The sequence below is a fragment of the Nesoenas mayeri genome, assembly GCF_963082525.1.
Source record: "Nesoenas mayeri genome assembly, chromosome: 13".
NCBI classification, from domain to species: domain Eukaryota; kingdom Metazoa; phylum Chordata; class Aves; order Columbiformes; family Columbidae; genus Nesoenas; species Nesoenas mayeri.
The window spans coordinates 9,584,408-9,596,830 of NC_137550.1; the positions used below are offsets into that span (position 1 = coordinate 9,584,408).

A 12,423-nucleotide genomic window follows, 5' to 3' on the forward strand; every position below is an offset into this window, starting at 1 on the left:
ACCAGTCATAAGGCTGTTAGTAGTAAGGAATATGTAGGGGAAACTGCTCAGATTGTTTAAATGTTCCCCATAAACATGGTCATAAGGGGTTAGAATTTGAGACTGCAGTTTTTGGCTTCTGGTTTCTCCGTAAGCTACTGTATTGCTAGAGAACATGAGGTGCCATTTCTATTTCAGAATATTTTTTTTCTGATAAGTCTAAGTACTTTATATCTGAAACCTTTTCAGAGAAGACAAAGAGGTATTCCAAGCAGATTTGGCCAAACTGATAAATGCAAGTGAAAGCTTCAGATCTAACCTTCAGGTTTGACTGCACACCCACGCAATTCCATCACCTTATTAAAGCACGTGTTACTTGGCCTTTCTGTCCATTATGGGTGCATTTTATTTTGGAAAAGTCTTCTGCTTAATAGTATAAACTCAGTTGTGCTACATCACCATACTTACTTGCTGCGATTGCTGTGTGGGCTCATATGCCTTTTCTTGCCAGTCCCAGCAAGGAACCGTGAAGACTCTGCCCTAACCTGGCAACATGAACTAGACCTGGAGCGATTGTGCATGACCACGTTTCAGCTTAGAGCAGGTTCCTTAAGCACAGCAACCCTAGGTGCAAGCCAGAAGTGACCAGCTGCCCGGCATCAAAATGATCATAGGTCTTAAGACCACTAATAGTACATGGTCTTACATCTGAGTGCTTTCCCTCTGCTCCTTGTCTTCTATTCCTACATGTAGATGGCATGTAAAAGAGTTGCTTTCTTAAAAAAAAAAAAAACAACAAAACACCATCTCTGAACTAAAGTCTACACCAATATGCTCATATAGAGATCACAGTTCCACTTCCAAACCCCGTAAACCCGAGAACCGAGTCAAACAGAAACCTGCCTGTGGGTGCACAGTAAGTTCTGAGCATATGAGAATCAGGGCTACCACTGCTGAAATCTCCACTTTGCTCAGGTTGCTAAACTACATGCAAATCATTTGCTTGAAAATGTCCCTGAGACCTGTCACTGGGGTGCATCTCTGTGCCTGTCCCTCTCCATCCCCGCGCTCTGGACAGGACCGCACAGCTGCCGCTCCACGCAAGCTCCCTCCGGCTCTTCACCTCCCAAACCTGTGTCGCCCATTCTCGAAAGGCAAGTTTCACTGAAGCATCTCTGAACCCGCGACGAGGTAAGTGCCTCAGTGAGGGGAGTCCTTAGGGATTTAAAGCAGCAGTGTAAAGACGCTTAATCTTCACCTAGCTAACTAGAGCATATCTGAAACATGGCCGTGTCTCCTGCCTCGACGTAATTTCATTCAGTTTGAACAATCAAGCTGTTCACCTCAACAAAGACCACACAGCTTTAATTTACCAGTCAGTCACCAAACCAAGTTTACTTATAAAGTTTAGAGGATCACTTCAAGCACAAAGGACCTGGAAACATAACGAAAGGCAAATAGGTCCTTTAGGAGGATAATGTAACAGAACTGCAGAGGATACAATTCATCCTCCTTTCCATTTAAGCAATGCTGCTGCTGCTGGTTGAAACTGGGCAATTTGCTGAGTGTGGGCAACAAAGCCCTGGAAAGGATATGCTGGAGGTTGCAGTTCTCCTGGCTGGAGATTTCTGTAGAAAATGCCTGGTAAAATCTTATTCACTCTGAAGACAGATAAATCATGATAATTGCTCTTAAGGATCTGAGATAAATGCAGTCTCTGGCAAGGGTAAAGGATTTGATAGAGCCCAAATGAGGGTTTGAAGTCCACAAGAAAGCCTTGAACATGCCCTCCTTCAGGCTGGATACTGGTTGTGCTAGAAAACAAGAAATGTCTCCAACTGTAGCAACAGCAAACTCCTAATGTAAGTAAATAAACAACCCCGATGGATCCTAAACTACTCATTCATTTTCTGACACACAACCTCAGACATTCTATGAACATATCTCAAGGTCTAAGGCACCAGGGGTTGGCTTGTGACTGAAAATTAGGAAAGTTTCTTTAAAATCCTGCTATTCATATCCATCATGTTAGGAAATACTCCAAGCCATTCAAATTCCAGCCCTCCATTCAAGGAGTGTTAAAAAAATGAATTTAAAAACTTCTGAAATTTAGGAACAAGAATAACTTCACTTAGCATCATTGGCTCTTGTTGTACCCTCTAATTTAATTATCCTCTATAAATTTTACGGCAAATGTGGGATTTTCTGGAATGCCTCAGATCCAAAGGTCTCTTGAGTAGAGGGTACATTTACATTGGTTCTTTGTAGGAAAGTGACAGATTTGTGGAACTACAGAAATACCACAAAGAAATCTGAAATGGGATTGCATGCACTGAACCGGTTTAGGTTATGGCTGTGGGCTTCTTCCCTCATTCACAAAGAAATTAGATGCCTCGTACTGTGTCACATTAATCATTTGTTTATAAGTAAACATATATGTTTAAGGGTAAAATCTTCTAGATTAATTACAAATCTGCTAAATCAGCTGACACAGGAGTGGCTTGCAGTTCCCACTGCTTACTGAATCAGCCGCTGGAGCTTAAATGAGAGCTGGTTGTGCTGAGCTCTGGACATGAGGAGCCCGTGCAGGTGGGATGAGGAGGGACAAAACCGGCCCGGCTGTACAAAGGAGGCACTTGTGCGCATTCGCAGGCCAGGTTTACAAATGTGTTTGGGCAGCTGAAGGTGCGAGCACGTACCTTGGGCTACTCACACAAGAGCCTTGTGCATCTGCTCCTCTGTAACCTGCCAGCCTGTCCCAAAGAGGACAACGGACTCAGAATTCCCTTTTCTAGCTTCACAGGAGCACGTTTTCTCAAAGCTTGTTCCCTCTGCTGGATTTTCCCTTCTGAGCACACGTTTGTAGAGTGCATTTTCTCCACTTCCCCGTGCCCGTCGACACCGCTCAGCAGCTAGCCAACTGACCAGTGTGTGAGGTGCCACCGTTCTACCAGTTTCCCTTGAAAACTTGATCTTGCAAAAAACAAAGCCAGAAGACTTAGTGGAATGCCAAAGCTATCAATTTTTAGTACTTGTACATGTCCAGAAATTCTGTTGTAATTTCCTTCTAAGTAGTCTGGGGTTAATGAGACTGAAGAGAATGATAGGAAGGAAAGAAATAATTATATATTCTCTTTTTTTTTTTTCCTCAACATGTCCCAAATGTCACCTCTGACCTGGCTTTCTATTTCTGGCATGGGCTAAACTCCCTCTATTTATTTAGCAGCCTACACACCATTACAGTAACATAGCAACAGTACTTTCAGTTGTGAAGTCGAAAAAAAAGAAAAGAAAAAAATATAACATATTTTTCATAAGAAAACTCAAAGCAGTCCAGTAACGCGTCAACAAATGCTTCTGTTTCTCCCTTTACAAGCCAGTATCATTAGGTTTCCAGTGTGCAAACTCAATGGAGAGGGATGCACAGCAGTGTCACCATCACCATTCTTCTTGTGCCAGTCAGACTGTCCCCCAACCTGCTCGTTTGTTTGTCTTAATGATGTTTCAGCTTGAATATTCTCAGGCTCAGCACAGACAAAAGCAGGAGTTCAGGGAGGATGCTGAAATAATGATGGGATTCATCTGGTGTTTTCCCCTCACTTTTCAAAACCAGTTAACCTTTATTTTACAACCCATAGCTCAAGGGTGACAGGATGCTCAGAGTTACCTGTCAAAAAGGAACATTGTAAAAAGCACAAAGTGAAGTTGGGGTAACAGTCCCATTTTCAGCTGACAGTCCCAACCCCACTGTTGTACAGGGAAAGTTAGCCGGTGAAGACCTGTAAAAACAGGCCTGGAGTCAGAGGAGCACCCGGCAAAAACGTTCTGCAAATCCTGTTTCACTGAGAGCAACGTGCCTAAGTATCTCAAAAAAGCAATTCCCTGAGCTACTTAAGTGCTTCTTCTTTTTAAACTGAAGACCTCAGTGAGAACCCAATAATTTTCTTAGGATGGGTTCAAAATGTTGAACTTATTAAAAATAAAACTTTGTAAGCTTGCAAAGCTTCCACTGTAAATATTAGTAAATGATGCAGATGTAGTAGCTGGAATAGCAGTGTAGGACTTCTCATGAAACTGTTGCTTCATTGCTACTGTAAACTCAGCTGGCACCTCTTCAGATGCTTTTTCTCATCTCACAGTGATTCTATCAGCACACAGTCAGTCACCTCCGAATGCCGGTGGCTTTTCCGTGGAATCCACATCAGAGCTCGGAAGCGCAGCTTTGCAGCAGGCGCACACAGACAGCGTTCCCAGCGTTTATAAAATCAGCGCTTCTGTAAACTTCGTGGTTTTACTGCACGGTCTGTAAAGTCTGCAAGTAAAACATAGTTCACGCTCGTTCCCAACTGCTGGCTTCTCCTTGGCACAACCCGCTCGTGTCAGCTTGAAAAAATGGCTTCACAACTGTAAAACCCTTGAACTTGTACAAACAGTTTGTGAGCTTGGTATGCAAACCCAGTCTGTTCGCAAACTCCGCGCTCGGCTGAGATTACAGAAGTTGCAAATTTAGAAGGGGTCTCGTTATGGCCACTGTTCTGTCCAACAGAAACATGAATACACAACCCATGGTTCCTGAGACTTGGGAGGCAGAATGAATAATTGTCACTAACAGGGCTTACAGAAAACATTGTCTTTTAAAAAGCATTGTCAAAAACAAGTAAAAAACTTTCAGATGACAATCTAAGTTCCATTGAAATTAACCCCTCTGTTTATGTAATTTTAAAGTCATACTAATAATGACATTTCACTGCCTTTCTGTAAAATGCTCTATGGGAAAGGATATTGAATAACTGACATGTGCTGTTCAGGGCTTCTGTGGGAGCGCCAAAGCAGTTTGACTGCAGGGGTCAGGTGGGATTTCTGCACTCAGGAGGGAATAACAGCATCTCTAAGAACAGTCGTCTCATTCTAACAGTGACAAAGCCAATAACGAGTTAGCCTCAGAAAGGGAGGGGTTTTCTGCAATGGATTCTAGACATCAATTCTGGTTTACTTTTAACAAATACCAAGTTGCAGCAGATTTTAAAACTGAGTTGTGCATGGCTGTGTATTTGTTGTTTGTGGGGTTTTTGTGTGTGTGTGTGTATGGTGTTTTGTTTTGTTTTGGTTTTCCCTGATGCAACACAAACTGAAACAACTGAAGGATATTGTAAAGCAAAAAAATAAAGCTATTCAACAATTAAATGAGAGAGAGGAAAATCTATTTTATCTGGCTGGACGCGATGTTTTGACATGCAAATTTCATTTCAAAGATGGCTTTTTTCCCTTGTCTTATCACATTACTAATTCATTTCCAACTCAAAGGAAAAGGACAAGAAAGCAAATAAAATGACTGTTTCTCTACTGAGTAACATTATAGGAGTAAACTTGTCCCTTTCTCTAAATACATACCAAATGGGCATAATACACATTCATAGCATTTTAAGGCATTATTGATAGAAGTAATGTGTTTATCCATATTATAGTTTTCATCCTACAACGAAGAGTTCACCGAAGTACTACTTGCAATGCTTTTCCCTCTAAAACATGTTTGATTGCATCGCTAGTTTAATTACCACCCAAGTTAACATTTCCTTCTCTGTTTCAACCTAGCATGTTTTTTTTTAAAGTCTCTATTTTTGAATGCAAAGACCTGATAACTTGCGGGTTTCTGTTTTGAATAGAAACCAATAGCTGGACATTCCTGCGCACTGAAAACATGTAGTCAGAGATTAAACTGGGGCTTCGGGGCTATTATGGCTCCACCCAAGTAAATAGTCCAAGGGAAATTATTCTGCTTAACATTCTGATACACTGGTTGCCAAGAACAGCAGTGTTTTTTAGAAATCATTTTCTTCTTAGAAGTCAGCCTATCTCATTAAACATTGCGTTTAAACTACCAAAACATGGTTAAAATGTAAGAAAATGGCCTAGAATAAACATCGTACTTAACCTCCCAAAACAATGTTAAGTGGTGGAAAACGGTTTGGTTTGCACTTAGCTAATCACAAATGTTTAAGGCAAATGATGGAAACTCCTCCCTAAAATAAATTTTCTGGTGTTATTTTACCAGTGAGATCGAATCGTTCAGGATCTCACAGAGAACGGGACACGCAGTCTGAAGCACAGGAGCTTCCATATCAAACTCTTCATTTTCTCAAAACTGAGTTCTTCCCGCATAGGCAAACCAGACAGAATATACGCTGGGTTTGACAATGAAGTAACTGCAGGAAAAACACGGGTACAAAGCTTAAAACTAGAACCAGCTAAAAGGTTTAGTCAATTTTCTCCATCACAGAGGACTCCTCCACCTGGCCTATGAACTAGATTTACAAAACCTGCACAAACCGGGTAAATAAAGTCAGTTATTTCAGTGAGAGCTGGGGATGTTGGATCCAGCAGGGTATGAAAGGTGGCTGTGACCCTCTGTTCAGAGGGGACAGAGCTCAAGAGATGAGGCTTGGTATGAGGCATTTGGAAATAAAAAGGCTTATGGACAAAAATTCAGTTCAGATTTCTCCCAGACAGTTATTTTTCAGAAACTTCCCCCAAAATCCCAGACCAGCAGAAGAAGTACTTGACCACACACAGCACTTGGGGACTTTTTTTAGGGGAGGGTGGGAGTGTCACCAGAGGCTGCTCTGCATGCCACCCACCCTCTGCACTGCTGTGGGACTCTGGTTCCTATTACTTGAGCAAACCCTTCCATAATTCTACTTTACTTTTTCTTCTCAGTGGCCAGTAACTTCCCGTTTGTTCTCCTGATAAACACCAGAACTTCAGCTAAAAATGGAGAAGTTGCCTAGATTCTCTTATCTCGTAACCCCTGGCAGTGGGGTGCTGTGGTCGAGTTCTGGTGGGTCCCCCCAACAGTCAGACACCCGTCTGCAGCTTCTCGCTGTCCCCTTCTGATGGCATTACTGCCCCTTGTGCAGAGACAGCAGCAACAGACACTGCTTCACCAGCTTTTTGCAGCCTGGTACATTAATTTACGCCTCTGTTTGTCTCCCCAGGTTAGACACTCCAAGTGTGGGACGAACTGCAAGGCTAAATTTTCTAACACACAGTCCATTTTGGACTCTTGTTGTAGAGCTGCGGACATGGAATTTTGATTTTTCAATGATGTTCGAAGCATCCAGTCACTCAAGTGAAGCGGGAAACTTGCCTTTTTTGAGCAAGTGGTCTTCCCTCATCAATTTGTATAGGACTGAAGATTAAAAATAGCTCTTCAGCTGGGGTACAGCTGTGCAGCATTGACTTAAGTGGAGCTGCACTGCCTCACAACAAGCGAGCATCTGTACATAGCTCTCTACTATTGCAAACCACAGAAGTTAACACCAAGGGTAAGTAACAAATGGAGCGGTGTTGGGCAGAGCCGGCGGGCAGGCTGGTAACCACCACTGCTGCTCCCCACGCCTGGGACAAACTACAGGAAGGCGATTTGAGGACGGGCTGAAAGCAGCTGCCTGTTAAAAATCCCATCTCCTTCTCCTTATCAGCACTTGAACAATGTGTCTGCTCAATGGCACTCGTGTCTCATTTCATCAGACAGACATCCTCTGTGCCTTCTTCCATGTTGCCTTTCTCCTCATCGTGACTTTTTGCACTGGCTGTAGTAATTCCTTGGTTTTCTAGGCCATGAAACCATCCTCCCCCCTCTTCAATAAACAGAAAACAAATATTACCAGCCAGTGAGCATATGTATTTCCATACAAAAAGCATCAAAAGCTGGTTGTTCAAGGCTGACATTACAGAATCGGGATACGTGAACAACACCATCCTGAGCCTTCTGATTTTTACATTTTTTTTTAACAAACATGAGCAATCTTCCCCTTGTGGCTCCGAATGCCTAATCTAAATCCCTGGTTGAATGTATTCAGCTCTAATCTAAGGCACTGAGAAACCCATCAGACATGAAGTAGATTCTCCCATGACATCTATTTTCCTAGAGAGGCTGGTACTCATGACCCATCAATAACAATACCAGACCTCTGCAGTGGGGCCAGGTTTTCCTCCCGTAGGGCTAAGTGTAAAGCTGTGCCTGAAACTCAGCATTTTTGTTCTGGAGCATGAAGGACTTCACCTGCACGTTCACCACTTCCCAGGTTTCGTTAGCTCTCCTGCCCTGCCACATGCCCAGCTCCCCCAGAACTTTGGGGGGTTCCCCAGTGCCCCTCAAGCCCACACAGCCTCAACTGGTGAGAAAAGCTGGAACCAAGTGGGAAACTCACATCAAATACAAGCCTTGCACAAGCACCTCTTTAGATCAGCTGATGGGGTAGATTCATGGTTCAGGTATCGGACAGAGGGAAAAGCGTTGTACATGCTGTCGAAATGCTATTAGAGTATTTGCCTGCTGAAGTCTCTTCTGCTTTCTAATGAATTCTCCGCATTTAGCATTAAGCTCTCTGTTTATACAGAAAGTTACACTTGGGTAATTAATCTCATGTTCGTTTCCTGCACATGTAAGAGAGCAACCTTTGTTAGGGAATGATAAGACACTTCTAAGAATAGTGCTACTAAGAGCATCAGCTTTGTAAGACACTGCAGGAAAAATATAGACTCTTAACACCTGCTTTTTGCTTTGCAAAGTTTGGAACTAACATTCTGCTTACCTAGAGCCAAATTCTGACTTGTTTATGTGTAGAAAACCTAATTGCTTTCATCAGAGAACAAGGATAAATGAAGGTACACTGTGGTCTTGAGGCTCTAGTCTCTCAAAGATGTATTTGTTTGATTTTTAAACACTGTAAATATTCCCAGTGGCTTCAGTGGGACTATCTGCAGTTCTACATCACACAACCTGAAGTCATCACTTTGGTTTCTTAACTACAGATTCCACTGCAATTAATTGGACTTTCTTGATTATTGTATTAGATTGAGGATTGATAATTTATCTCAGCCTGGACCTTACAAAGGCTGGATGCTGAACTTAGGAAAATGTGAACTGGGAGACAACCCGGTGAGAGCAACCGAGTGACTGCAGCCCCTGGAGAGGCCGCAAGGAGCCGCGGACCCAGCGCAGGAGAAGCTCCCTGAAGCTCCAGCCCAGACCATGGGGTTTGCCAGCTGAACACAAAGGGTGGTGTAAAGCTGGGGGATTTGTGTATGCTGTCAGTTCAGAAGCAGAGCCAACACCATTCTCCTGTAAGCGGTTGACACTTGACACCTACTGAAGTCAGTTTAAACAGTCATTGTTTTAAAGCTTGTGTTGTTTTTAAGCAGTCTCTGTGGTTCTGCCTGAGCTATCTACCATCCCAGTGCAAGACGCACAAGCCAGCATCCTGGTGAAACTATATAAAAAGTGGCAAAAAATAGTTTGCAGCGGGTTAGAGACAATTTCTATTTGGTTTGTAGCATCCACTGTGTAATCAGTCATATAAGGAAGGACACTAATCTTTGCTGTACTTGCAGCAGCTTTCGTTCTGCTTTATTATGGACAAAGGAGTAGTTTATCCTCCTAACCAGAAAACAAAGCCTAATCTGCAGAGATCTGGCTAATCTAGTGGTTGATGTTTGAAGAATAACACAGACCCAGTTTCCCGAGGTTTTGTAGTGCAAAATCTGAGCAGAGCAGACTGCAACTAGTCTTGTGAGCTGATCAGAGCCCCCGTTGTGACTATTATCTTGGCTGTATAATGGGGGCTTTCAAATCCAGCTTTATCACATTCTGTTTTCTCTACTTTGCCCTTTTATGAATATTGAGTCATCAAAAATAGCTTCACTGACAGAGTTACTAATGATACCAGCTGGGTGAATCAGTGGCTCTTACATTGTCTAGTGCCTGCTATACAGCGCTCTTAGTACGCTCATTACAAAATACAACAAAATTTAGATATCCGTATTTTAGTTGCAGCTCCCTTGAGACACATCATTGTCATTATTTTAGAACTGTAACGTGCTAGCTGAACAAAGCAAATATTCAGCCATTTCAATGCAATACTGTGATTGAAAGGAAGAAACTCTGGCTTAGAATAAGTTAAAAGTCAATTTTAACATCAGTAAATTATCCTTTCTCCTAGTTTTCAGTGCAAAGAAAAAATATACTACCAAATGATATCCACCACATTCTTTACGAGACAGTTATTCCTCATATTATTAGAAAAAGCTGACATCAGCAGTCCAGAAAAAATGCTGATAAACAGAAGTGAATATGACAAATGATATAAGCTACATATATGGCTCGAGTGTGATAGACACATACGGTGGCATCCTTCTAGTACAGAGCAGTGCTCCGGGGTAAGTTAGGTTAAAAGTGCATGACTCAAACGAATATTACCAATTCCAAAAGTGTCACAACAGTAAAAACACGCCTGGTGAAGAACCATCACAAATGAATATGCAAAATGGCCCACGATGGGCTTACATTTGTAATGCTGTCCCAAGTGTTTTTCTAAGGGTCATTTATTTCTGCCCGGAGCGCCTTCCTCGCAGACCTGCAATGCTACAGTTTGCTAAGCTTGCAACACCACCCCCCCCCCCCCCCCCCCCTTTTTGCTTTTCCCCCAGAAAAGCAGGCAGGCAGATACAGAACGAAACGAGGGGCCCCCTTTGCACATAAGGCAGCCGCAGCTCTGCATGCTGCGCTAGCCTCTCCCCACCAGCCCCCTTCACCTCCCAGCTATCAGCAACTTTACAGCATGGCATCTTCAAGGACCTTTATCGCAGGCAGAAAGTAAAGCTTTGTGCTGGCAACCGCATCTGGCGTATGAAATTGGTAAATAAATCTATTGCAGATGTTGCCTTTAGCAAGTGTCATAGAAATTACGGAGCATCTTAACAAAGCAGAGCCTCAGAATTTAAAGCATTAGGGTTTTTTTTCATGAGGTTCTTGCCCTTCCCTGGAAAAGAGACATCTGAAATTCCGTTACAACAATTCTGTTAGTTACAGTAACATTAACTGAAACTGAAATGTGGTTTTTAACCTAAGATCCGTTGCATAACAACTGAAGTATTATAATCTTACAAGCTGGGAAAGGTTAATTCCAAAGGGCACAAGAATATCGGTGAAAACTAAAATACTCCGTAAGTACACGGACTCGTAAATCTTTTTGTTTTGGTCCAAAGAGAAGCCGAAACGGGCGAGACAATTCAAAGGCAGAGTGAGACACCGAGCACATGCCGAAACCCCTTTAGCGGGGGAAAAAAAAATCAGCAGAGCCTCTGCACTTACGTATCTCTTGAGTTTCTTCTCGGGGGGTGATTTAATGAGCCATCCAGTGCAAACGACGTCCCCTGAGCTCATCTTCCCCCCCGGCGCGGAGCGGCGACGCGGGAGCCAGGGTGCGGGGTGGGCGGGCGTGAGTGCGCGCCTGTTTGTGTGCGTGTCCGTGCGGGTGCGTGTGTATTGTTCCCAGCCAATTTGAAACCAGCAGTAATCGGCTTCCTTCAGCTGTGCTCTGACACTGCTCCAGCGCGAGGAGGAAGTCATGACATTGATCACTGACACGGCCAGCCCTCCCTCCGCCGCACAATGCAACACACCGAGCACGTGATGGGCGCCCGCCGCCGCGCAGCCCGCGGCTGCGACACCCACCGCCCCCTGCGAGGATTGACCGGGAATGAGCCCCGTGCTGCCGGGCACCGCACCGCCGGTCCTGAGAAACGCACCCGCGCGGGGGTGACTGCGGGGAGGCAGGTGCCACGCCGCCGTCACAGCTGAGAGACAGCGCCGCAGCACAGCACTGCTGGTACACGGAGTCAGTGCCCCCCTCCAGGGCGGGAAACTCCTGCCTTTTCAAGGACAGGCAGCTTGTGTTCATTTTTTAAGTTGCTTGTAACTTTAGCACTGTAGGAAACAATTATTTTGCAAATATAATAGGCCCGGGCAGGATCTCTCGGCAAAGCATATTTTAATAACGGTTTTGCAAGCCTAAAGGTCGGCACACCTAATCGGGCAAAAAGCCCCTGCTTATATCCCCCCAAAATCCCGGCCGCAATTTCCCTCTCCTGTTCCCCGTTGGTTGGTACTTCAGGGTTTACAGACCATCCCAACACATACAATACCCTTCCCCTTATCAGTCTATTTATGATACAGGTTCCTGGCACTTTGGCTACACTTCCCCTAGATTAACTTGTAAATACAGGTATCAGTAGGTATACAGGTGTCAGTATATATTCCAGGAAAAGACTGTGTTTTACATTAAGGATTCATAGTCTGATGTCTCTTGATCCTTTCCCACTGCTGGGATCAGGTGCCAGGTCCCCAGTTATGTAAAAACAACAGTTCTTCATTAAATGTTCCTTACAGCACTAAAGTGGACCAAGTGGTTCTTCACTGGGTTTAACAGCTTTGTACAATTTCTGAGGAGTCTCACAGGGCTCTGCGCAGGCACAGCCGCGGTGGTGCAGCCTGGCTCTGCAGGGTGTAGTTAGGGGCATCAGGCCTGGGGGGGAATTTAACGTTGTCACAGGATATTTTGCCGCTGTGCAGCAGGGCAGGCTGACAACAGTGTGCAGTGTCAC

At 44.0% G+C, this 12,423-nt stretch overlaps 1 protein-coding gene across 1 annotated transcript in view; it reads right to left on the reverse strand.

Annotated features, from left to right (window-relative positions):
* GAB3 (GRB2 associated binding protein 3) overlaps positions 1–11,203 on the reverse strand; it is a gene marked incomplete at its 5' end in the record, with an annotated part of 65,634 nt that extends 54,431 nt beyond the window's left edge. Inside the window, one exon of the mRNA XM_080352544.1 lies at positions 11,132–11,203. Within this exon, the coding sequence (XP_080208670.1) occupies positions 11,132–11,203 (72 nt within the window). The remainder of the gene's footprint in view (positions 1–11,131) is intronic.
* Between the last annotated feature and the right edge of the window lie 1,220 nt (positions 11,204–12,423).